The sequence below is a fragment of the Cherax quadricarinatus genome, chromosome 5, assembly GCF_038502225.1.
Source record: "Cherax quadricarinatus isolate ZL_2023a chromosome 5, ASM3850222v1, whole genome shotgun sequence".
Taxonomy (NCBI): Eukaryota; Metazoa; Arthropoda; class Malacostraca; order Decapoda; family Parastacidae; genus Cherax; species Cherax quadricarinatus.
Window position 1 is genome coordinate 72,761,788 of NC_091296.1, and position 27,500 is coordinate 72,789,287.

General features: G+C 43.5%; 1 protein-coding gene across 5 annotated transcripts in view; it reads left to right on the top strand.

The window, feature by feature from the left end:
- Window positions 1-27,500, top strand: part of LOC128685096 (uncharacterized) — a 937,077-nt gene that overhangs the window by 265,824 nt on the left and 643,753 nt on the right. For 4 of the 5 annotated variants that reach the window (XM_053771603.2, XM_053771605.2, XM_053771602.2 and 1 more), the window contains exon 3: window positions 10,626-10,667. The exons of the other annotated variant lie outside the window; for it this stretch is intronic. In XM_053771603.2, coding sequence (XP_053627578.2) covers window positions 10,626-10,667 — 42 coding nt within the window. The remainder of the gene's footprint in view (window positions 1-10,625; window positions 10,668-27,500) is intronic. 5 annotated transcript variants of the gene reach the window in all.

Sequence of the window (27,500 nt, forward strand, 5' to 3'; positions counted from 1 at the left end):
GAGACAGGTGAGAGCAAGGAGGTCAAGTTGTGTTCTCTGAGAGACAGGTGAGAGCAAGGAGGTCAAGTTGTGCTCTCTGAGAGACAGGTGAGAGCAAGGAGGTCAAGTTGTGCTCTCTGAGAGACAGGTGAGAGCAAGGAGGTCAAGTTGTGTTCTCTGAGAGACAGGTGAGAGCAAGGAGGTCAAGTTGTGCTCTCTGAGAGACAGGTGAGAGCAAGGAGGTCAAGTTGTGCTCTCTGAGAGACAGGTGAGAGCAAGGAGGTCAAGTTGTGTTCTCTGAGAGACAGGTGAGAGCAAGGAGGTCAAGTTGTGTTCTCTGAGAGACAGGTGAGAGCAAGGAGGTCAAGTTGTGCTCTCTGAGAGACAGGTGAGAGCAAGGAGGTCAAGTTGTGTTCTCTGAGAGACAGGTGAGAGCAAGGAGGTCAAGTTGTGTTCTCTGAGAGACAGGTGAGAGCAAGGAGGTCAAGTTGTGCTCTCTGAGAGACAGGTGAGAGCAAGGAGGTCAAGTTGTGTTCTCTGAGAGACAGGTGAGAGCAAGGAAGTCAAGTTGTGTTCTCTGAGAGACAGGTGAGAGCAAGGAGGTCAAGTTGTGTTCTCTGAGAGACAGGTGAGAGCAAGGAGGTCAAGTTGTGCTCTCTGAGAGACAGGTGAGAGCAAGGAGGTCAAGTTGTGCTCTCTGAGAGACAGGTGAGAGCAAGGAGGTCAAGTTGTGCTCTCTGAGAGACAGGTGAGAGCAAGGAGGTCAAGTTGTGTTCTCTGAGAGACAGGTGAGAGCAAGGAGGTCAAGTTGTGTTCTCTGAGAGACAGGTGAGAGCAAGGAGGTCAAGTTGTGTTCTCTGAGAGACAGGTGAGAGCAAGGAGGTCAAGTTGTGCTCTCTGAGAGACAGGTGAGAGCAAGGAGGTCAAGTTGTGCTCTCTGAGAGACAGGTGAGAGCAAGGAGGTCAAGTTGTGCTCTCTGAGAGACAGGTGAGAGCAAGGAGGTCAAGTTGTGTTCTCTGAGAGACAGGTGAGAGCAAGGAGGTCAAGTTGTGCTCTCTGAGAGACAGGTGAGAGCAAGGAGGTCAAGTTGTGCTCTCTGAGAGACAGGTGAGAGCAAGGAGGTCAAGTTGTGCTCTCTGAGAGACAGGTGAGAGCAAGGAGGTCAAGTTGTGCTCTCTGAGAGACAGGTGAGAGCAAGGAGGTCAAGTTGTGCTCTCTGAGAGACAGGTGAGAGCAAGGAAGTCAAGTTGTGCTCTCTGAGAGACAGGTGAGAGCAAGGAGGTCAAGTTGTGCTCTCTGAGAGACAGGTGAGAGCAAGGAGGTCAAGTTGTGCTCTCTGAGAGACAGGTGAGAGCAAGGAAGTCAAGTTGTGCTCTCTGAGAGACAGGTGAGAGCAAGGAGGTCAAGTTGTGCTCTCTGAGAGACAGGTGAGAGCAAGGAAGTCAAGTTGTGCTCTCTGAGAGACAGGTGAGAGCAAGGAAGTCAAGTTGTGCTCTCTGAGAGACAGGTGAGAGCAAGGAGGTCAAGTTGTGTTCTCTGAGAGACAGGTGAGAGCAAGGCAGTCAAGTTGTGTTCTCTGAGAGACAGGTGAGAGCAAGGCAGTCAAGTTGTGTTCTCTGAGAGACAGGTGAGAGCAAGGCAGTCAAGTTGTGTTCTCTGAGAGACAGGTGAGAGCAAGGCAGTCAAGTTGTGTTCTCTGAGAGACAGGTGAGAGCAAGGCAGTCAAGTTGTGTTCTCTGAGAGACAGGTGAGAGCAAGGCAGTCAAGTTGTGTTCTCTGAGAGACAGGTGAGAGCAAGGCAGTCAAGTTGTGTTCTCTGAATTAACTGAAGAGAGAGAGAAGGAAGAGCAGCAGTATTTACTTTAGTAAAATTGGATACATCAGCAATGTGCTGCAGCCTGGGGTCTTGTTGCTGCCTGGGGTCTTGTTGTTGCTGCCTGGGGTCTTGTTGTTGCTGCCTGGGGTCTTGTTGTTGCTACCTGAGGTCTTGTTGTTGCTGCCTGGGGTCTTGTTGTTGCTGTCTGGGGTCTTGTTGTTGCTGCCTGGGGTCTTGTTGCTGCTTCGGGTCTTGTTGTTGCTACCTGGGGTCTTGTTGCTGCTTGGGGTCTTGTTGCTACCTGGGGTCTTGTTGTTGCTACCTGGGGTCTTGTTGTTGCTGCCTGGGGTCTTGTTGCTACCTGGGGTCTTGTTGTTGCTACCTGGGGTCTTGTTGCTGCTTGGGGTCTTGTTGCTACCTGGGGTCTTGTTGTTGCTGCCTGGGGTCTTGTTGTTGCTGCCTGGGGTCTTGTTGCTGCTTGGGGTCTTGTTCTTGCTACTTGGGGTCTTGTTGTTGCTGCCCGGGGTCTTGTTGCTGCTTGGGGTCTTGTTGCTACCTGGGGTCTTGTTGTTGCTACCTGGGGTCTTGTTGCTACCTGGGGTCTTGTTGTTGCTGCCTGGGGTCTTGTTGCTACCTGGGGTCTTGTTGCTACCTGGGGTCTTGTTGTTGCTGCCTGGGGTCTTGTTGTTGCTGCCTGTGGTCTTGTTGTTGCTACCTGGGGTCTTGTTGTTGCTGCCTGTGCTCTTGTTGTTGCTACCTGGGGTCTTGTTGTTGCTACCTGGGGTCTTGTTGTTGCTGCCTGTGGTCTTGTTGTTGCTACCTGGGGTCTTGTTGCTACCTGGGGTCTTGTTGCTGCCTGGGGTCTTGTTGCTACCTGGGGTCTTGTTGTTGCTACCTGGGGTCTTGTTGTTGCTACCTGGGGTATTGTTGTTGCTACCTGGGGTCTTGTTGTTGCTACCTGGGGTCTTGTTGTTGCTACCTGGGGTCTTGTTGTTGCTGCCTGGGGTCTTGTTGTTGCTACCTGGGGTCTTGTTGTTGCTACCTGGGGTCTTGTTGTTGCTGCTTGGGGTCTTGTTGCTGCCTGGGGTCTTGTTGCTGCTTGGGGTCTTGTTGCTACCTGGGGTCTTGTTGTTGCTACCTGGGGTCTTGTTGTTGCTACCTGGGGTATTGTTGTTGCTACCTGGGGTCTTGTTGTTGCTGCCTGGGGTCTTGTTGTTGCTGCCTGGGGTCTTGTTGTTGCTACCTAGGGTCTTGTTGTTGCTACCTGGGGTCTTGCTGTGGCCTCTTAGTTTCTCTCTTATTGCAACCCCAGCAACTAGAAAGCGTATTTTAAACGCAAGCAAACATGTAGGTGATGGTGATTGAAGGAAGGAAGGGAGGGTGATTCAGGGAGGGCAGGGGGATTCAGGAAGAAGTGATTCAGGGAGGGGGAAATGATTCAGGGAGGGGGAGTGATTCAGGGAGGGGCAGCGATTCAGGGAGGGGCAGTGATTCAGGGAGGGAAGGGAGGGAGGTCAGCTGTTTATTTATTTTTTGTGGTTTCCCTCCTTCCGTCTCCTCCTTCACCCCTCCCCTGCCCCCTCCCCTTCCCCCTCCCCTGCCCCCTCCCTTGCCCCACGGAGTGTTGGAGGGGGGGTGTCATTGAGGTCCCCCACCCAAGTAGAAAGCAGCACCCCACTGACAGAGACCGTCGAATTCTGTCTCCGTAGCTTTGTATGTTGGGTGAAACATGTCGGTGTATGTTGGGTGAAACATGGTGTATGTTGGGTGAAACATGTTGGTGGATGTTGGGTGAAACATGTCGGTGTATGTTGGGTGAAACATGTCGGTGTATGTTGGGTGAAACATGGTGTATGTTGGGTGAAACATGTTGGTGGATGTTGGGTGAAATATGTTGGTGGATGTTGGGTGAAATATGTTGGTGGATGTTGGGGGAAACATGTCGGTGTATGTTGGGTGAAACATATTGGTGTATGTTGGGTGAAACATGTTGGTGTATGTTGGGTGAAACATGTTGGTGTATGTTGGGTGAAACATATTGGTGTATGTTGAGTGAAACATGGTGTATGTTGGGTGAAACATATTGGTGTATGTTGATTGAAACATGGTGTATGTTGAGTGAAACATGGTGTATGTTGGGTGAAACATGGTGTATGTTGAGTGAAACATAGTGTATGTTGGGTGAAACATGGTGTATGTTGGGTGAAACATGGTGTATGTTGAGTGAAACATGGTGTATGTTGGGTGAAACATGGTGTATGTTGGGTGAAACATATTGGTGTATGTTGAGTGAAACATGGTGTATGTTCAGTGAAACATGGTGTATGTTGGGTGAAACATGGTGTATGTTGAGTGAAATATGGTGTATGTTGGGTGAAACATGGTGTATGTTGGGTGAAACATATTGGTGTATGTTGAGTGAAACATGGTGTATGTTCAGTGAAACATGGTGTATGTTGGGTGAAACATGGTGTATGTTGGGTGAAACATATTGGTGTATGTTGAGTGAAACATGGTGTATGTTGAGTGAAATATGGTGTATGTTGGGTGAAACATGGTGTATGTTGGGTGAAACATATTGGTGTATGTTGAGTGAAACATGGTGTATGTTGAGTGAAATATGGTGTATGTTGGGTGAAACATGGTGTATGTTGGGTGAAACATATTGGTGTATGTTGAGTGAAACATGGTGTATGTTGGGTGAAACATATTGGTGTATGTTGAGTGAAACATGGTGTATGTTGGGTGAAACATATTGGTGTATGTTGAGTGAAACATATTGGTGTATGTTGAGTGAAACATGGTGTATGTTGGGTGAAACATGGTGCATGTTGAGTGAAACATGGTGTATGTTGGGTGAAACATGGTGTATGTTGGGTGAAACATGGTGTATGTTGGGTGAAACATGGTGTATGTTGAGTGAAACATGGTGTATGTTGAGTGAAACATGGTGTATGTTGGGTGAAACATGGTGTATGTTGAGTGAAACATGGTGTATGTTGGGTGAAACATGGTGTATGTTGGGTGAAACATGGTGTATGTTGGGTGAAACATGGTGTATGTTGGGTGAAACATGGTGTATGTTGGGTGAAACATGGTGTATGTTGGGTGAAACATGGTGTATGTTGGGTGAAACATGGTGTATGTTGGGTGAAACATGGTGTATGTTGGGTGAAACATGGTGTATGTTGGGTGAAACATGGTGTATGTTGGGTGAAACATGGTGTATGTTGGGTGAAACATGGTGTATGTTGAGTGACACATGGTGTATGTTGAGTGAAACATGGTGTATGTTGGGTGAAACATGGTGTATGTTGGGTGAAACATGGTGTATGTTGAGTGAAACATGGTGTATGTTGGGTGAAACATGGTGTATGTTGTGTGAAACATGTAGTGGGTTAGAAATGTGACTTAACTAATGTGTATGACAGTATCCGACAGGTTTATCTCAGGTAGGAGAGGTCACGTGACTGTACTTATGTTGTCACTCGTTACGTAGTAACACAAGTGTTTGTGAACCATGATGTTCCTGTCCTTGATGAGGAGGGACACTGACCTGTGACACTCTTGTGTCGTTACTTGTAGTACCTCACACCGTGTTACTTGTAGTACCTCACACAGTGTTACTTGTAGTACCTCACACCGTGTTACTTGTAGAACCTCACACTGCGTTACTTGTAGTACCTCACACCGTGTTACTTGTAGTACCTCACACAGTGTTACTTGTAGTACCTCACACCGTGTTACTTGTAGAACCTCACACCGTGTTACTTGTAGTGCCTCACACTGTGTTACTTGTAGTGCCTCACACCGTGTTACTTGTAGTGCCTCACACTGTGTTACTTGTAGTACCTCACACCGTGTTACTTGTAGTGCCTCACACCGTGTTACTTGTAGTACCTCACACTGTGTTACTTGTAGTACCTCACACTGTGTTACTTGTAGTACCTCACACTGTTACTTGTAGTACCTCACACCGTGTTACTTGTAGTACCTCACACTGTGTTACTTGTAGTACCTCACACTGTGTTACTTGTAGTACCTCACACCGTGTTACTTGTAGTACCTCACACTGTGTTACTTGTAGTACCTCACACCGTGTTACTTGTAGTACCTCACATTGTGTTACTTGTAGTACCTCACACCGTGTTACTTGTAGTACCTCACATTGTGTTACTTGTAGTACCTCACACTGTTACTTGTAGTACCTCACACCGTGTTACTCGTAGTACCTCACACTGTGTTACTTGTAGTACCTCACACTGTGTTACTTGTAGTACCTCACACTGTTACTTGTAGTACCTCACACCGTGTTACTTGTAGTACCTCACACTGTGTTACTTGTAGTACCTCACACTGTGTTACTTGTAGTACCTCACTGTTACTTGTAGTACCTCACACCGTGTTACTTGTAGTACCTCACACTGTGTTACTTGTAGTACCTCACATTGTGTTACTTGTAGTACCTCACACTGTGTTACTTGTAGTACCTCACACCGTGTTACCTGTAGTACCTCACACTGTGTTACTTGTACTACCTCACACTGTGTTACTTGTAGTACCTCACACTGTGTTACTTGTAGTACCTCACACTGTGTTACCTGTAGTACCTCACACTGCGTTACCTGTAGTACCTCACACTGTGTTACTTGTAGTACCTCACACTGTAGTACTTGTAGTACCTCACACTGTGTTACCTATAGTACCTCACACTGTGTTACCTGTAGTACCTCACACTGTGTTACTTGTAGTACCTCACACTATGTTACTTGTAGTACCTCACACTGTGTTACCTGTAGTACCTCAGACTGTGTTACCTGTAGTACCTCACACTGTGTTACCTGTAGTACCTCACACTGTGTTACTTGTAGTACCTCACACTGTGTTACTTGTAGTACCTCACACTGTGTTACTTGTAGTACCTCACACTGTGTTACTTGTAGTACCTCACACTGTGTTACTTGTAGTACCTCACACTGTGTTACTTGTAGTACCTCACACTGTGTTACTTGTAGTACCTCACACTGTGTTACTTGTAGTATCTCACACTGTGTTACTTGTAGTACCTCACAGTGTTACCTGTAGTACCTCACACTGTGTTACCTGTAGTACCTCACACTGTGTTACCTGTAGTACCTCACACTGTGTTACTTGTAGTACCTCACACTGTATTACTTGTATTACCTCACACTGTGTTACCTGTAGTACCTCACACTGTGTTACCTGTAGTACCTCACACTGTGTTACTTGTAGTACCTCACACTGTGTTACTTGTAGTACCTCACACTGTGTTACTTGTAGTACCTCACACTGTGTTACTTGTAGTACCTAACACTGTGTTACTTGTAGTACCTCACTGTGTTACTTGTAGTACCTAACACTGTGTTACTTGTAGTATCTCACTGTGTTACTTGTAGTACCTAACACTGTGTTACTTGTAGTACCTCACTGTGTTACTTGTAGTACCTCACTGTGTTACTTGTAGTACCTAACACTGTGTTACTTGTAGTACCTCACTGTGTTACTTGTAGTACCTCACTGTGTTACTTGTACCTCACACTGTATTACTTGTACCTCACACTGTGTTACTTGTAGTATCTCACACTGTGTTACTTGTAGTACCTAACACTGTGTTACTTGTAGTACCTCACTGTGTTACTTGTAGTACCTAACACTGTGTTACTTGTAGTATCTCACTGTGTTACTTGTAGTACCTAACACTGTGTTACTTGTAGTACCTCACTGTGTTACTTGTAGTACCTCACTGTGTTACTTGTAGTACCTAACACTGTGTTACTTGTAGTACCTCACTGTGTTACTTGTAGTACCTCACACTGTGTTACTTGTACCTCACACTGTATTACTTGTACCTCACACTGTGTTACTTGTAGTATCTCACACTGTGTTACTTGTACCTCACACTGTATTACTTGTAGTACCTCACACTGTGTTACTTGTACCTCACACTGTGTTACTTGTAGTATCTCACACTGTTACTTGTACCTCACACTGTATTACTTGTAGTACCTCACACCGTGTTACTTGTAGTACCTCACACTGTGTTACTTGTAGTTCCTCACACTGTGTTACTTGTAGTACCTCACACTGTGTTACCTGTAGTACCTCACACTGTGTTACTTGTAGTACCTCACACTGTGTTACCTGTAGTACCTCACACTGTGTTACTTGTAGTACCTCACACCGTGTTACTTGTAGTACCTCACACTGTGTTACTTGTAGTGCCTCACACTGTGTTACCTGTAGTACCTCACACTGTGTTACCTGTAGTACCTCACACTGTGTTACTTGTAGTACCTCACACTGTGTTACCTGTAGTACCTCACACTGTGTTACTTGTAGTACCTCACACTGTTACTTGTAGTACCTCACACTGTGTTACGTGTAGTACCTCACACTGTGTTACCTGTAGTACCTCACACTGTGTTACCTGTAGTACCTCACACTGTGTTACCTGTAGTACCTCACACTGTGTTACCTGTAGTACCTCACACTGTGTTACTTGTAGTACCTCACACTGTGTTACCTGTAGTACGTCACACTGTGTTACTTGTAGTACCTCACACTGTGTTACTTGTAGTACCTCACACTGTATTACTTGTAGTACCTCACACTGTGTTACTTGTAGTACCTCACACTGTGTTACTTGTAGTACCTCACACCGTGTTACTTGTACCTCACACCGTGTTACTTGTAGTACCTCACACTGTGTTACTTGTAGTGCCTCACACTGTGTTACTTGTAGTACCTCACACCGTGTTACTTGTAGTACCTCACACTGTGTTAATTGTACTACCTCACACTGTGTTACTTGTAGTACCTCACAGTGTGTTACTTGTAGTACCTCACACTGTGTTACTTGTAGTACCTCACACTGTATTACTTGTAGTACCTCACACTGTGTTACTTGTAGTACCTCACACTGTGTTACTTGTAGTACCTCACACTGTGTTACTTGTACCTCACACCGTGTTACTTGTAGTACCTCACACTGTGTTACTTGTAGTACCTCACACTGTGTTACTTGTAGTACCTCACACCGTGTTACTTGTAGTACCTCACACTGTGTTAATTGTACTACCTCACACTGTGTTACTTGTAGTACCTCACAGTGTGTTACTTGTAGTACCTCACACTGTGTTACGTGTAGTACCTCACACTGTGTTACTTGTAGTACCTCACACTGTGTTACGTGTAGTACCTCACACTGTGTTACGTGTAGTACCTCACACTGTGTTACGTGTAGTACCTCACACTGTGTTACGTGTAGTACGTCACACTGTGTTACGTGTAGTACCTCACACTGTGTTACGTGTAGTACCTCACACTGTGTTACGTGTAGTACCTCACACTGTGTTACGTGTAGTACCTCACACTGTGTTACTTGTAGTATTTCACACCTTGTTACTTGTAGTCCCCTCACACTGTGTTACTTGTAGTATTTCACACCTTGTTACTTGTAGTCCCCTCACACTATTACTTGCAATCCCCTCACACAGTGTTTCTCCCCAACACACACTCAGTGTTTCTCCCCCCCCCTCACACACTCAGTGTTTCACCCCCCCCCACACATACTGTTTCTCCCACACACACACACTGTTTCTCCCACACACACACAGTGTTTCCACCATCCTTGACGCCTGATAACGACACAGAGTGGGACGACTCACCTCACTGAAAAGCGGCAACTCAGAGCTTGGTTGACATTCTCAACACTACTCAACTAATCCAGATACAACATCCAACTCTCATCCTCTTCTTCCTTTTCATCTACCTCTTCCTCCTCCTCCTCATCCTCCTCCTCCTCTCTGTGGTCACATTTAAAAATAACAATTGACATTAGAATCAGAGAAAGCATCATAGTATTAAATGAAACTTACTTTCTGAAGTGTGTAATCACTTTTTGCCTGAGTGTGCGGGATAGTCCATCATCAGAGATGATAATTCCCAAGTGATATTAACTTCAGCACTGCCGGAATGAAAACCGTTGAGGCGCCCTAGTTACTTAACCCGTGATGGAATGCTTGACGATATCTCTCATACCAGGCTATCGTACTAGATTACTTAATACATCCCATCCTGTATGATCTAATGTGACGGGGGATACATAGCTAGCTTCTCTTATCCTTCTGTATTTCTTGCCTAACTCTTCTTGTTTTTCGTCTGTTCCTCACTGTGGTCACTCTGCAGCGCTGCTTAAACCTTGACGATGGTTCAATACGGAGCCCAACTTCGTCTGAAGTTCCCTAAGTGTGAATTATTGTTCCAGTCATTATATTGTTCGAACCACAATATTGTTCGTCACTGTATTGCTGCAGCCATGGTATTGTTCCAGCCACGGTATTGTTCCAATCGCTGTATTGCTGGAGCCGCGGTATTGTGACATTTCACATTTGGTCTACATATTAAATTTTCACTTAATTGGTATGAACGTTATTGTGGCCTTCCGACTCTTTCTGTCCACCGCATGAGAGGTCCAGCACTCTCTATCCAAACTTCTAGTAACTAGACGGGAGGTGAGTGTGTGTGTGTGGGTATGTATGTGTACTCTGAGGTGGTACTCACCTTTTTTGTGTTTGCAGAGGTCGAATCACAGCTCCTGGCCCCAATTCTAAATTCTGATCGACCACTGTGTAGCAATAATGTCGATAATTTTATTAATAAAAAATAAGATGGTTGTAGTTGTGGTGGTAGTAGTGACGGTGGTGGTGGTAGTAGTAGTGAGAGTAATGGTGTTGGTAGTGGTAGTAGTGGTGGTAGTGGTAGTGAGGCAACTAACACCATCTTCTCTCTCTCCTTCTCGTCCTACAGGTGATCCCAGGCACGCCCATCCGCCCACGACCCCACAAGCTGGTATGACCTCTTCCATTAATCTGATTGCATCTAGGTCACACCTTAACCAGGTCATATATTACTCGCCAAAGTCATACATTACTCGCCAAAGTCATACACTACTCGCTAAGGTCATGCATTACTCAACAAGGTCATGCATTACTCACCAAGGTCATACATTACTCACCAAGGTCATACATTACTCACCAAGGTCATATATACATTACTTACCAAGGTTATAACGAGGGACAGTGTCATGATTCAAACTGCCCGCCCTTCCACATGCATGGCACGAGACGTATAAAGGCTCATGAGCACCAAACTGAACAATCAAACTATAGCCATGCAGCCAGCAGAGATCTTTTAGTGACAGGCAGCGAGAAAGGAGAGCCAGAAATGTTGAGAATGTACTAGCATCCAGGAGCCGTGGTGGACTGCTAGCAAGCCAATGATGAGCTCAATAGAATCCCACGTACTATAACTATTTATGGGTACAACTATTTATGTGCGACCAGAAAAACGGGCAACAGGGGAAAGGTTAGATTATGATAGTCATTCACATACACTTGAGTTATTTAGCAACACAAGTAATGTAATCGAAGTTTTGCCAATCAAAATTGAAAACCAGAGCCTATTTGTTGTGCTTGTATATAAACCACCATATAGAACTCCCACTAGTTCAAGGGCCACTTACAGGAAATCGAGCATTGCCTTGAAAACCTAACAGTCTCGTCCCCGAATATCTTGTTGCTTGGGGACTTTAATTTGAAACATCTTATATGGAAGAGTGTAGCAAGGACTGTAATGCAGAGACCCTTGGAGCTAGTCTGAATGAACAGTCTCACACATCAGAATGATTAAACCTCCGCAGTAAATTCGCCGTCAGTCAGAAGATAGCAGAACCAACCAGACTAGGAAGCACCCTAGACCTTACATTCACGATCAGCGAGGACCTGGTCTTGGACGTAATGGTGTAGAAGAGAGCAATCTTAGACCATAACATAATCGAGGTTGAAACCTGTTTCAGCACTGGACTGGGTCAGAGAAACACGATCAGTCATGAGGACATATTCAAGTGAGACCAAATAAATCGTGAACTTAACGAGATAAGCTGAGAAGACGATACGACCACCGTGGATCTAAACCAGTTCCTAGGAGAATGAGCTCATTGACGCTCGAAGTATGCCCAAGACGCACGTCTCTGCTGTAAACGATGAAAAGATACAAACTCGAGAGAGAGAGAAAAAAAAGGGCGCGCCCCTTACAGACAAAGACGATGGATAACAGATCTTCTCAAAGTCAGCAGACCCTGAAGCATGAAAGGAAACTCTGGTTAGGGAAAAATGAAGAACGTCGAGCACAAACTGATTGTCATAGAGTTCAAGGAAGATAGAACGAGCAAAGAGCCATAAATTAAATTAGAAGAAATCTCAGATAGCTCTTGGCATATGCCAAATCTTGAGAGAGGACTGCATCCAGTATAGAACCTTTACTTGAAGAGGATGTAATGTACTCATAACAGTAAGGAAATGGATGAAATACTGATGTCACAATACGAGTTTGTTGAGTGAACCACTCATCATCAGTCTAAAAATCGAAGACTCCTAACGAGTTTTCTATGAATGAGATTCAAAACACTGCCGTTATCTGCACAGTTTCTGATAGTCTTCTCCCCAGTTGACTTGAAAAGCCATCGGCAGCATATCCATGCATTCTGCCCCAGGCCTAAACTCCAACTCTGTATTCATCAACATTTGCAAGAAATCCCTATCTTGGACACAGCCTTCGAAAGGTGCGTTCATGGAATGATAGCTCATAAAATTCTTGCAAAGAGAATAACTAGAAAAGTGGGTAGATGGATATTTAACTTCTTAAGAAGTAGAACCCAGAGAGTGGTAGTAAACAGAGTGAAGTGGGAGGCTGTCACAGTGAAACCTCTGTTGTTCAAGGCACAGTACTCGTCCCACTTCTGTCTCATTCTTATATCCGACACAATTATTATAATCAAAGGGGAGCGCTAAACCCGTAGGATTATGCAGCACCTGTGGGGGGATGTGGAAGGTATTCAGGCTTATATCCGACATAAACAAGAAAATACATATAGCACTGAAACATTCTTTGATGATGACACCAGAGTGAGAGAGAGAGAGAGAAACGCGTCCGGGGAAGACAGCTAATCTTCAGACGGATATAAATCAAATCAGTGAGCCTCAGATAATATGATGTTTAAGGAGGACAAGTTTGAGTTGTTCCGTTGTGGAATATTAGAGAAAATAAAGACAAAAACAGAGTACGTTAATAACTCAAATTATTCAATAAATCGAGTGTCAGGGGAACGGCTTCCGCCTGAACAAAGGAATGGAAAAATAAATAATGAATATCTTGATGAATAATTATAATTTTTTAAGAATTTTAATTGTAGTATAATGTTGAGACAGGAGTATCTTATGTCCAGGATGGTCTTCAGTGATGTTTTTAGAAGAAATGGTGTTGGTTATCCTGAGTGGCGGTGTTCCTCTGATGTTCTGGAAATCCTGTCAGTACTCAGTCACAGTACCACACTTCAGATTTCAAAGAGACGAGGAGTCGTTATGTCCCAATATGTCCCGTTGGCAGGAATCTTGCTCCAGTAACCAGCGTCTGCCCTGGTTGACCAGGCCAGCAGCAGAGCTGATAAAAAAGTATAATATAGAAGAAAGACAAAGGATAGTATTCTACTTCAGTGTCATACTGGTAACCAGGTAAATCAGTAACAAAGAACAAAAATACTCCTGGTAGATCACCTCACTTGATCAGAAGAGTAGAGGTGAAGTGATCCTCCAAACTTCAACCCACACCAGGTAAGGTTAATACTACCAGGAGTAGAAATTAAAGAAAATCAGACCCGGGGAAACTGAAGTTTAGCCTCAGCCCGGTAGTAGTGCAGGCGGTAACTTGCTAATGGTTCCAGGTAGTCTGAACAACCATAACCCTGTTTTTAACGACTTTTCCCTCGCATCGAGAATTACATGTGCGAGACTTAGGAATCACAATGTCAGAAGATCTAACACTCAAGGCTTACAAAAATGTTGCTATTGCTACCACAAGGAAAAAGATAGGCTGGATAACTAGACCTTTCACGATAAAGGTTGCTTAACCAATGATGATACTCTTCAAATCACTTTCTCTCCAGGCTGGAATACTGTCGTATACTAACGAGTGACGACCACCTTCAGAGCAGGCGAGAATGCCTTGAAATTCTTTGATCTCCATTCATTGGAATGTAGGCGAGAAAGGTATGTCATAATTTGCACCTGGAAAATCTTGAAGGGACTGATCTCAAACCTGCACACCGAGATCACTATTTGTAAAAACAAAGAGAGCACACGGTGCAGAATGCCTCCAGTAAGAAGCAGGAACGCAACAAGTACACTAAGAGAGAACTCTGTAAGTGTTAGAGGTCCCCGACTTTACAACTCCCTTCCTTCGTACATAAGGGGAATTACCAACAAACCTCTGGCTGTCTTTACGAGGGAACCTATCAGTACATCATATCGGTTCTTGACCAGCCGGGCTGTGGTTCCTACGCTGGACAAACCATAGGGAGACCTACCGCGTCTCCGACCAAACCACGAAGACGTTGACACACGAAAGCATCCTTCATTTATCTTTCTGGTGTTTATCAGGTCATACATTACTCACCCAGGTCATACATTACTCATCGAGGTTATACATTACTCACCCAGGTCATACATTTCTCATCTGTGTCATACATTACTCACCTAGATGCATGGCTTGCTTTGGTTTGACTGCGTGTAATTTTCTTCTGAAAGACTCTCTTGAAGACTACTGATGGAGAGTTACTTGCAGACTGAGGGTGGAGCCTCCAGGCCTCCTGGCGCTCTATCACCTTTACAGACGGAGGGTGGAGCCTCCAGGCCTCCTGGCGCTCTATCACCATTACAGACGGAGGGTGGAGCCTCCAGGCATCCTGGCGCTCTGTCACCATTACAGACGGAGGATGGAGCCTCCAGGCATCCTGGCGCTCTGTCACCATTACAGACGGAGGATGGAGCCTCCAGGCATCCTGGCGCTCTGTCACCATTACAGACTGAGGGTGGAGCTTCCAGTACTATCACCATCACAAACTTGCAATATTTGCATGACTAATTAACCACTAAAGTGCTTGATGTTTCTTCCCACTAAATTGCATGAAATTGATCCAGGTTGGCTTCGCTGGTTGCATGTTTCGGCTGTCTCCTGGCACTGAGCAAGCTCCCGTTGGGACAATGTTTCGCTCAGTGGGAGGTGTGTTAATGACTCGATTGAAGGTTTAAAAAAAAAAGGGTGAAATGTTGTCCTAATAGAAGTTTGTTCCGAAACATTAAACTTCTCTTTTTTCATTAGCCATCGATTTTATAGTTTTGTTCAACGTTTCGACCCCCTCCCCATCGTTTTACACTGCCATGTTTTGTTTCTCAGTGTGTAGTTGTTTGTGTATACAATGACTAGCGTGTACACTGACTAATGTGTACACTGACTAGTGTGTACACTGACTAGTGTGTACACTGACTAGTGTGTACACTGACTAGTGTGTATAATGACTAGTGTGTACACTGACTGTGTACACTGACTAGTGTGTATAATGACTAGTGTGTACACTGACTAGTGTGTACACTGACTAGTGTGTATAATGACTAGTGTGTACACTGACTAGTGTGTACACTGACTAGTGTGTATAATGACTAGTGTGTACACTGACTAGTGTGTACACTGACTAGTGTGTACACTGACTAGTGTGTACACTGACTAGTGTGTACACTGACTAGTGTGTACACTGACTAGTGTGTATAATGACTAGTGTGTACACTGACTAGTGTGTACACTGACTAGTGTGTACACTGACTAGTGTGTATAATGACTAGTGTGTACACTGACTAGTGTGTACACTGACTAGTGTGTACACTGACTAGTGTGTACACTGACTAGTGTGTATAATGACTAGTGTGTACACTGACTAGTGTGTACACTGACTAGTGTGTACACTGACTAGTGTGTACACTGACTAGTGTGTATAATGACTAGTGTGTATAATGACTAGTGTGTACACTGACTAGTGTGTACACTGACTAGTGTGTACACTGACTAGTGTGTACACTGACTAGTGTGTACACTGACTAGTGTGTACACTGACTAGTGTGTATAATGACTAGTGTGTATAATGACTAGTGTGTACACTGACTAGTGTGTACACTGACTAGTGTGTACACTGACTAGTGTGTACACTGACTAGTGTGTACACTTACTAGTGTGTACACTGACTAGTGTGTATAATGACTAGTGTGTACACTGACTAGTGTGTACACTGACTAGTGTGTACACTGATTAGTGTGTACACTGACTAGTGTGTATAATGACTAGTGTGTACACTGACTAGTGTGTACACTGACTAGTGTGTACACTGACTAGTGTGTACACTGACTAGTGTGTATAATGACTAGTGTGTATAATGACTAGTGTGTACACTGACTAGTGTGTACACTGACTAGTGTGTACACTGACTAGTGTGTATAATGACTAGTGTGTATAATGACTAGTGTGTACACTGACTAGTGTGTACACTGACTAGTGTGTATAATGACCAGTATAAACAGTGACCAGAGTGTACAGTGACTGATGCTGTTGGTCCCTGATTGAGGTAAGTGCTAGACTTTGTTGATGTATATGTTGATGCTGTTTGCAAGTGATGTGTCTTAGTGAGGTGTATTGATGATGCTGTTTGCTAGTGATGAGTCTTAGTGCGGTGTGTTGATGATGCTGTGTGATAGTGATGTGTCTTAGTAAGGTGTGTTGATGATGCTGTTTGATAGTGATGTGTCTTAGTGCGGTGTGTTGATGATGCTGTGTGATAGTGATGTGTCTTAGTAAGGTGTGTTGATGATGCTGTGTGATAGTGATGTGTCTTAGTAAGGTGTGTTGATGATGCTGTGTGATAGTGATGTGTCTTAGTAAGGTGTGTTGATGATGCTGTGTGATAGTGATGTGTCTTAGTAAGGTGTGTTGATGATGCTGTGTGATAGTGATGTGACTTAGTAAGGTGTGTTGATGATGCTGTGTGATAGTGATGTGTTAACAAGCAGTAAAGCAATTTTAACAAACAGTGATGTAGCAGAGTTAACAAGCAGTGATGTAGCAGAGTTAACAAGCAGTGATGTAGCAGTGTTAACAAGCACTGATGTAGCAGTGTTAACAGTGATGTAGCAGTGTTAACAAGCAGCGATGTAACAGTGTTAACAAGCAATGATGTAGCAGTGTTAACAACCAGTGATGTAGCAGTGTTAACCAGTGATGTAGCAGTGTTAACAAGCAGCGGTGTAGCAGTGTTAACTAGCAGTGATGTAGCAGTGTTAACTAGCAGTGATGTAGCAGTGTTAACTAGCAGTGATGTAGCAGTGTTAACCAGTGATGTAGCAGTGTTAACAAGCAGTGATGTAGCAGTGTTAACTAGCAGTGATGTAGCAGTGTTAACCAGTGATGTAGCAGTGTTAAGCAGCGGTGTAGCAGTGTTAACTAGCAGTGATGTAGCAGTGTTAACAGTGATGTAGCAGCGTTAACAAGCAGTAATGTAGCAGTGTTAACAGTGATATAGCAGTGTTAATAAGCAGTGATGTAGCAGTGTTAACAGTGATGTAGCAGTGTTAAGCATTGTTAACAAGCAGTGATGTAGCAGTGTTAAGCATTGTTAACAAGCAGTGATGTAGCAGTGTTAAGCATTGTTAACAAGCAGTGATGTAGCAGTGTTAACAAGCAGTGATGTAGCAGTATTAACAACCAGTGATGTAGCAGTGTTAACCAGTGATGTAGCAGTGTTAACAAGCAGCGGTGTAGCAGTGTTAACTAGCAGTGATGTAGCAGTGTTAAGCATTGCTAACTAGCAGTGATGTAGCAGTGTTAAGAAGCATTGTTAACAAGCAGTTATGTAGCAATGTTAACTAGCAGTGATGTACCAGTGTTAACTAGCAGTGATGTACCAGTGTTAAGCATTGGTAACAAGCAGTGTTAACTAGCAGTGATGTAGCAGTGCTAACTAGCAGTGATGTAGCAGTGTTAACTAGCAGTGATGTAGCAGTGTTAACCAGTGATGTAGCAGTGTTAACAAGCAGCGGTGTAGCAGTGTTAACTAGTAGTGATGTAGCAGTTAGCAAACAGTGATGTAGCAGTGTTAACAGTGATGTAGCAGCGTTAACAAGCAGTAATGTAGCAATGTTAGCAGTGATATAGCAGTGTTAAAAAGCAATGATGTAGCAGTGTTAACTTGCAGTGATGTAGCAGTGTTAACAGTGATATAGCAGTGTTAATAAGCAATGATGAAGCAGTGTTAACAGTGATGTAGCAGTGTTAAGCATTGTTAACAAGCATTGATGTAGCAGTGTTAAGCATTGTTAACAAGCAGTGATGTAGCAGTGTTAACAAGCAGTGAGGTAGCAGTGTTAACAAGCAGTGATGTAGCAGTGTTAACTAGCAGTGATGTAGTAGTGTTAACTAGCAGTGATGTACCAGTGGTAACTAGCAGTTATGTACCAGTGTTAACTAGCAGTGATGTACCAGTGTTAAGAAGCATTGGTAACAAGCAGTGTTAACTAGCAGTGATGTAGCAGTGTTAACTAGCAGTGATATAGCAGTGTTAAGAAGCATTGCTAACTAGCAGTGATGTAGCAGTGTTAAGAAGCATTGTTAACAAGCAGTTATGTAGCAATGTTAACTAGCAGTGATGTACCAGTGTTAAGAAGCATTGTTAACAAGCAGTGTTAACTAGCAGTGTTAGCTAGCAGTGATGTACCAGTGTTAAGCATTGTTAACAAGCGGTGTTAACTAGCAGTGATGTAGCAGTGTTAAGCAGCAGTGATGTAGCAGTGTTAACTAGCAGTGATGTAGCAGTGTTAACAGTGATGTAGCAGTGTTAAGCATTGTTAACAAGCAGTGATGTAGCAGTGTTAAGCATTGTTAACAAGCAGTGATGTAGCAGTGTTAACAAGCAGTGATGTAGCAGTGTTAACAACCAGTGATGTAGCAGTGTTAACCAGTGATGTAGCAGTGTTAACAAGCAGCGGTGTAGCAGTGTTAACTAGCAGTGATGTAGCAGTGTTAAGCATTGCTAACTAGCAGTGATGTAGCAGTGTTAAGCATTGTTAACAAGCAGTTATGTAGCAATGTTAACTAGCAGTGATGTACCAGTGTTAACTAGCAGTGATGTACCAGTGTTAAGCATTGGTAACAAGCAGTGTTAACTAGCAGTGATGTAGCAGTGCTAACTAGCAGTGATGTAGCAGTGTTAACTAGCAGTGATGTAGCAGTGTTAACCAGTGATGTAGCAGTGTTAACAAGCAGCGGTGTAGCAGTGTTAACTAGTAGTGATGTAGCAGTTAGCAAACAGTGATGTAGCAGTGTTAACAGTGATGTAGCAGCGTTAACAAGCAGTAATGTAGCAATGTTAGCAGTGATATAGCAGTTTTAAAAAGCAATGATGTAGCAGTGTTAACTTGCAGTGATGTAGCAGTGTTAACAGTGATATAGCAGTGTTAATAAGCAATGATGAAGCAGTGTTAACAGTGATGTAGCAGTGTTAAGCATTGTTAACAAGCATTGATGTAGCAGTGTTAAGCATTGTTAACAAGCAGTGATGTAGCAGTGTTAACAAGCAGTGAGGTAGCAGTGTTAACAAGCAGTGATGTAGCAGTGTTAACTAGCAGTGATGTAGCAGTGTTAACTAGCAGTGATGTACCAGTGGTAACTAGCAGTTATGTACCAGTGTTAACTAGCAGTGATGTACCAGTGTTAAGAAGCATTGGTAACAAGCAGTGTTAACTAGCAGTGATGTAGCAGTGTTAACTAGCAGTGATGTAGCAGTGTTAAGAAGCATTGCTAACTAGCAGTGATGTAGCAGTGTTAAGAAGCATTGTTAACAAGCAGTTATGTAGCAATGTTAACTAGCAGTGATGTACCAGTGTTAAGAAGCATTGTTAACAAGCAGTGTTAACTAGCAGTGTTAGCTAGCAGTGATGTACCAGTGTTAAGCATTGTTAACAAGCGGTGTTAACTAGCAGTGATGTAGCAGTGTTAACTAGCAGTGATGTAGCAGTGTTAACTAGCAGTGATGTAGCAGTGTTAACTAGCAGTGGTGTAGCAGTGTTAACTAGCAGAGGTGTAACAGTATTAACTAGCAGTGGTGTAGCAGTGTTAACTAGCAGTGTAGCAGTGTTAACTAGCAGTGATGTAGCAGTGTTAACTAGCAGTGATGTAGCAGTGTTAACTAGCAGTGGTGTAGCAGTGTTAACTAGCAGTGGTGTAGCAGTGTTAACTAGCAGTGATGTAGCAGTGTTAACTAGCAGTGGTTTAGCAGTGTTAACTAGCAGCGGTGTAGCAGTGTTAACTAGCAGTGTAGCAGTGTTAACTAGCAGTGATGTAGCAGTGTTAACTAGCAGTGATGTAGCAGTGTTAACTAGCAGTGATGTAGCAGTGTTAACTAGCAGTGGTGTAGCAGTGTTAACTAGCAGTGATGTAGCAGTGTTAACTAGCAGTGGTTTAGCAGTGTTAACTAGCAGCGGTGTAGCAGTGTTAACTAGCAGTGGTGTAGCAGTGTTAACTAGCAGTGATGTAGCAGTGTTAACTAACAGTGGTGTAGCAGTGTTAACTAGCAGTGATGTAGCAGTGTTAACTAGCATTGGTGTAGCAGTGTTAACTAGCAGTAGTGTAGCAGTGTTAACTAGCAGTGGTGTACCAGTGTTAACTAGCAGTGGTGTAGCAGTGTTAACTAGCAGTGTTAACTAGCAGTGGTGTAGCAGTGTTAACTAGCAGTGGTGTAGCAGTGTTAACTAGCAGTGATGTAGCAGTGTTAACTAGCAGTGGTGTAGCAGTGTTAACTAGCAGTGGTGTAGCAGTGTTAACTAGCAGTGGTGTAGCGGTGTTAACTAGCAGTGGTGTAGCAGTGTTAACTAGCAGTGGTGTAGCAGTGTTAACTAGCAGTGGTGTACCAGTGTTAACTAGCAGTGGTGTAGCAGTGTTAACTAGCAGTATTAACTAGCAGTGGTGTAGCAGTGTTAACTAGCAGTGGTGTAGCGGTGTTAACTAGCAGTGGTGTAACAGTGTTAACTAGCAGTGGTGTAGCAGTGTTAACTAGCGGTGGTGTAGCAGTGTTAACTAGCAGTGGTGTACCAGTGTTAACTAGCAGTGGTGTACCAGTGTTAACTAGCAGTGGTGTAGCAGTGTTAACTAGCAGTGATGTAGCAGTGTTAACTAGCAGTGGTGTAGCAGTGTTAACTAGCAGTGGTGTAGCAGTGTTAACTAGCAGTGGTGTGGTCTAGCAGTGTTAACGATCAGTGTTGTAGCAGTGTTAACTAGCAGTGGTGTACTAGTGTTAACTAGCAGTGGTGTAGCAGTGTTAACTAGCAGTGGTGTAGCAGTGTTAACGAGCAGTGGTGTAGCAGTGTTAACTAGTGTAGTGGTGTACTAGTGTTAACTAGCAGTGGTGTAGCAGTGTTAATTAGCAGTGGTGTAGCAGTGTTAACTAGCAGTGGTGTAGCAGTGTTAACTAGCAGTGGTGTACTAGTGTAGCAGTGGTGTACTAGTGTTAACTAGCAGTGGTGTACTAGTGTTAACTAGCAGTGGTGTAGCAGTGTTAACTAGCAGTGGTGTAGCAGTTTTAACTAGCAGTGGTGTAGCAGTGTTAACTAGCAGTGGTGGTGTAGCAGTGGTGTAGTGTTAACTAGCAGTGGTGTACTAGTGTTAACTAGCAGTGGTGTAGCAGTGTTAACTAGCAGTGGTGTAGCAGTGTTAACTAGCAGTGGTGTACAGTGGTGTAGCAGTGTTAACTAGCAGTGGTGTAGCAGTGTTAACTAGCAGTGGTGTAGCAGTGTTAACTAGCAGTGGTGTAGCAGTGTTAACTAGCAGTGGTGTAGCAGTGTTAACTAGCAGTGGTGTAGCAGTGTTAACTAGCAGTGGTGTAGCAGTGTTAACTAGCAGTGGTGTAGCAGTGTTAACTAGCAGTGTTAACTAGCAGTGGTGTAGCAGTGTTAACTAGCAGTGGTGTAGCAGTGTTAACTAGCAGTGGTGTAGCAGTGTTAACTAGCAGTGGTGTAGCAGTGTTAACTAGCAGTGGTGTAGCAGTGTTAACTAGCAGTGGTGTAGCAGTGTTAACTAGCAGTGGTGTAGCAGTGTTAACTAGAAGTGGTGCAGTGTTAACTAGCAGTGGTGTAGCAGTGTTAACTAGCAGTGGTTTAGCAGTGTTAACTAGCAGTGGTGTAGCAGTGTTAACTAGCAGTGGTGTAGCAGTGTTAACTAGCAGTGTACTAGTGTAGCAGTGGTGTAGCAGTGTTAACTAGCAGTGGTGTAGCAGTGTTAACTAGCAGTGGTGTAGCAGTGTTAACTAGCAGTGGTGTAGCAGTGTTAACTAGCAGTGGTGTAGCAGTGTTAACTAGCAGTGGTGTAGCAGTGTTAACTAGCAGTGGTGTACTAGTGTTAACTAGCAGTGGTGTAGCAGTGTTAACTAGCAGTGGTGTACTAGTGTTAACTAGCAGTGGTGTAGCAGTGTTAACTAGCAGTGGTGTAGCAGTGTTAACTAACAGTGGTGTAGCAGTGGTGTAGCAGTGTTAACTAGCAGTGGTGTAGCAGTGTTAACTAGCAGTGGTGTAGCAGTGTTAACTAGCAGTGGTGTAGCAGTGTTAACTAGCAGTGGTGTAGCAGTGTTAACTAGCAGTGGTGTACTAGTGTTAACTAGCAGTGGTGTAGCAGTGTTAACTAGCAGTGGTGTAGCAGTGTTAACTAGCAGTGGTGTAGCAGTGTTAACTAGCAGTGGTGTAGCAGTGTTAACTAGCAGTGGTGTAGTGGTGCTAGTGTTAACTAGCAGTGGTGTAGCAGTGTTAACTAGCAGTGGTGTAGCAGTGTTAACTAGCAGTGGTGTAGCAGTGTTAACTAGCAGTGGTGTAGCAGTGTTAACTAGCAGTGGTGTAGCAGTGTTAACTAGCAGTGGTGTAGCAGTGTTAACTAGCAGTGGTGTAGCAGTGTTAACTAGCAGTGGTGTAGCAGTGTTAACTAGCAGTGGTGTACTAGTGTTAACTAGCAGTGGTGTAGCAGTGTTAACTAGCAGTGGTGTAGCAATGTTAACTAGCAGTGGTGTACTAGTGTTAACTAGCAGTGGTGTAGCAGTGTTAACTAGCAGTGGTGTAGCAGTGTTAACTAGCAGTGGTGTACTAGTGTTAACTAGCAGTGGTGTAGCAGTGTTAACTAGCAGTGGTGTAGCAGTGTTAACTAGCAGTGGTGTAGCAGTGTTAACTAGCAGTGGTGTAGCAGTGTTAACTAGCAGTGGTGTAGCAGTGTTAACTAGCAGTGGTGTAGCAGTGTTAACTAGCAGTGGTGTACTAGTGTTAACTAGCAGTGGTGTACTAGTGTTAACTAGCAGTGGTGTACTAGTGTTAACTAGCAGTGGTGTAGCAGTGTTAACTAGCAGTGGTGTAGCAGTATTAACTAGCAGTGGTGTAGCAGTGTTAACTAGCAGTGGTGTACTAGTGTTAACTAGCAGTGGTGTAGCAGTGTTAACTAGCAGTGGTGTAGCAGTGTTAACTAGCAGTGGTGTAGCAGTGTTAACTAGCAGTGGTGTAGCAGTGTTAACTAGCAGTGGTGTAGCAGTGTTAACTAGCAGTGGTGTAGCAGTGTTAACTAGCAGTGGTGTAGCAGTGTTAACTAGCAGTGGTGTAGCAGTGTTAACTAGCAGTGATGTAGCAGTGTTAATTAGCAGTGGTGTAGCAGTGTTAACTAGCAGTGGTGTAGCAGTGTTAACTAGCAGTGGTGTACTAGTGTTAACTAGCAGTGGTGTAGCAGTGTTAACTAGCAGTGGTGTAGCAGTGTTAACTAGCAGTGGTGTAGCAGTGTTAACTAGCATTGGTGTACTAGTGTTAACTAGCAGTGGTGTACTAGTGTTAACTAGCAGTGGTGTACTAGTGTTAACTAGCAGTGGTGTACTAGTGTTAACTAGCAGTGGTGTAGCAGTGTTAACTAGCAGTGGTGTAGCAGTATTAACTAGCAGTGGTGTAGCAGTGTTAACTAGCATTGGTGTACTAGTGTTAACTAGCAGTGGTGTAGCAGTGTTAACTAGCAGTGGTGTAGCAGTGTTAACTAGCAGTGGTGTACTAGTGTTAACTAGCAGTGGTGTAGCAGTGTTAACTAGCATTGGTGTACTAGTGTTAACTAGCAGTGGTGTACTAGTGTTAACTAGCAGTGGTGTACTAGTGTTAACTAGCAGTGGTGTAGCAGTGTTAACTAGCAGTGGTGTAGCAGTGTTATTAAGGTTACAGTCACTACACTGGTCATTTTCAGTGAGTTTTCTTACGTGATCAAAATGGTTTTGTGAATGTTATGCTAAGGAGTTCGTGAAAGATCTCTCTCTCTCTCTCTCATATATATATATATATATATATATATATATATATATATATATATATATATATATATATATATATATATATATATATATATATATATATATATATAATGTCGTGCCTAATAAGTAAAACTGCTCAATTAACAAGAACTCATTTAAAATTAAGTCCTTTCTAAAATTTTCTCTTATACGTTTAAAAAATAATTTTTTTTCATTAATGTTAATGTAAAAATTTATAATTTTGCACCAAAAGGATCTTAGAAAACTTACCTAACCTTATTATAACAAGCGCAATTTATTTAGCCTAATTCAACTAAATATATTTTAGATACGTTGACAATAATTTAATACGAAACAAACACAGTGAAATATTTTTTTTTTTCGTTAGGCTCGGGATGATTTTTGCAAAATTATTGCATACACAAATTTTCTCTTGTCTTGTATGGCAAGATGAGCGTTGCTATTTAAGCCAAGATCGCAAGTTGTACATATTCGGAACGACATATATATATATATATATATATATATATATATATATATATATATATATATATATATATATATATATATATATATATTGAGGGGTCCACCTCTGGTGTAAATTGTGGGACCCACAGCCTCGGAGAAGTGGATAAAAAGGCTTCAAGGAAGAATATTTGTATTTCTTCCTGAAGCCGTTTAAATATTCCACTTCCCCTCCCACCTCATCTTTTCATTCTTTTTTACCAATACGTATATTTGATTATATAATATGGTACAAAAGATTTATAATAAAGTTGGTAGAATTACCGACAATATGTAAAGTAAAAGGACACAAGTGCAACTAATGTGACATGGTATCGGCTTGACAAAGCTCCTGGAGAGCGAAACGTTGCCACAATAAAATGTCACATTAGTTGCACTTGTGTCCTTTTACTTTACCTACAAAAGGTTTAAGAGATACATTGTTGATATAAAGATATCATATACAATACATGAGATGTGAGAGATACATGTCTACTACATACTGTTACGTGTTTGTCACTGATTGTAATGCAAAAATCTCATCCAGCTCTTCAGAACTGGGGTTCGTGCCCAAAATACAGCAGGCATTACCCCTCTGAACAGCAGCGCTGAGTCGCTGGAACAGAAAACTAGCTGCTCTAGGATCCCTAGTTACCCTGATGAGTCTTTTGCCTAGCTCCTTAAGGAACTTAGATGCACTCTTTCCCCATGAGCCAAGGGTCTCTGAGCCTATCGGAACAAACATATATTGATGGGCAAGTTCTCCATATTTTCTAGGCTTTTGGGACTCCCTGAAGCTGGCGGCTGCCCCTCCTTCCTCCCTGGTGTATTGGAGATAGGTATCACCCAAGGTAGATGCACATGTGTAGTCCCACACCACCTGCTTACCGTCTGTCCAGGCTGGAAGTGTGATACCATCTGGACTCTTCTGGCTGCCATCTGCATAGTTGGAGTGGCTCTCTTACTTCTGGGCATCTGGCTTTTGTGAGGCTCCTCTTGATAATGTTATTAACCTCCTCATGTCTTGCAATCTTTCCCTCGGATTTACGGCACACAAGACTATGGTATCCGAATCGGTCTGCTGCTTCACTGCCACAAATACACTTGTGTTCGGCGAGAATAGGGGCGGCAAGTCGAAGGGCAACACCAATGCGGATGGTCTGTGGGTCGAGCCGTGTGCCAAGGCTGGAGTTGGGAACAGCCAACAAAAAGTCCCCTGCATGAGGAGCTCTCACTGCCAGGAGGCAGACTCTGTTCTTCCCTGACACACTCTGAAGCATTGATGAGGCTATTTTCTCCACTATCGGTCCATCCCAGTGCGACTGTTTGTAGTTGTTGGGGGGAGCAGGTCTGGTTTCAGAGCCCGTTAGATTATCCCAGAACATAGCTCCGTCAATGAACTTTTGGTCCTGGACTCCAATCTTGTTCCTAAGATGTTCAGGGAGAATTTCTGCTACAAGCCCTCTGGATGCAATGCATGAGGACAGAAAAGCAGGTAGTGCAATCTGTGATGACTTGCGGACACCAATGCCTCCTAGTCTGACTGGAAGTGTAGCTTGGTTCCACTGCCCGTCTTCTTCGTAAAAATCTGCTTCAGGATACTGTTATATTCGTGCAGTATAGGGTTATCATATGAAGGCGTACATCTTAGGAAATATGTCAACCTGAACAGACTCAAGCACTTCGTGAGAAGGTAGAAGGCATCGTGGGTGTCAAGATTGCCTAACACACAGTGGGAGTTGTCACAGCTGCTCTTTGCTGATGACACTGTGCTTTTGGGAGATTCTGAAGAGAAGTTTCAGAGGTTGGTTGATGAGTTTGGTAGGGTACGTAAAGGAAGGAAATTAAAAGTGAATATAGGAAGGAGTAAGGTGATGAGGAAAACAAAAATCTTAGGTAACGGAAGACTGGATACCAGATTGGAGGGAGAGAGCATGTAGGAGGTGAATGTGTTCAGATATTTGGGAGTGGACTTGTCAGCAGATGGGTCTATGAAGGATGAGGTGAATCATAGAATTGAAAGGGGAAAAAGGTGAGTGGTGCACTGAGGAGTGTGTGGAGACAAAGAACTTTATATATGAAAGCAAAGAGGAGAATGTATAAGAGTATAGTTATACCACCGCTCTAGTATGGGTGTGAGGCATGGGTTGTGAATGTTGCAACAAGGAGAAGGCTGGAGGCAGTGGAGATGTTATGTGTGAGGGCAATGTGTGGTGTGAATATAATGCAGGGAATCCGTAGTTTGGAGATTAGGAGGAGGTGTGGAAATACTAAAACTATTATCCAGAGGGCTGAGTAGGGGTTGTTGAAATGGTTTGGACATTTACACACAGAATGACTTCGAGAGTGTATAAATCTGTAGTGGAGGGAAGGCGGGGTAGGGGTCAGCCTAGGAAAGGTTGAAAAGAGGGGGTAAAGGAGGTTTTATGTGCGAAGGGCTTGGACATCCGGCAAGCGTGCGTGAGCGAGTTAGGAGTGAGTGGAGAGAAATGGTTTTTAGGACCTGACGTGTTGTTGGAGTGTAAGAAAGGTAACGTTTATGAAGGGATTCAGGGAAACCGGCAGGCTGGACTTGATTCCTGCGAGTACAGTGCTGGCACTCTGAAGGAGGTGTGTTAATGTTGCAGTTTCATAACTGCAGTGTAAGCACGCCTCTGGCATGACAGTGATGGAGTGAATGATGATGAAAGTTTTTCTTTTTCGGGCCACCCTGCCTTGGTGGGAAACGGCTGATGTGTTAATAAAAATAAAAAATAAATTTTATACACACACACACACAATATATATATATATATATATATATATATATATATATATATATATATATATATATATATATATATGTATATATGTATAATCTGAAAAAAGAGAAAATGTAAGACACTTAGCAAGGAACTGATAAAATCTCGAAGGTAAAGTCGTGCAGGCGAGGCTTGATA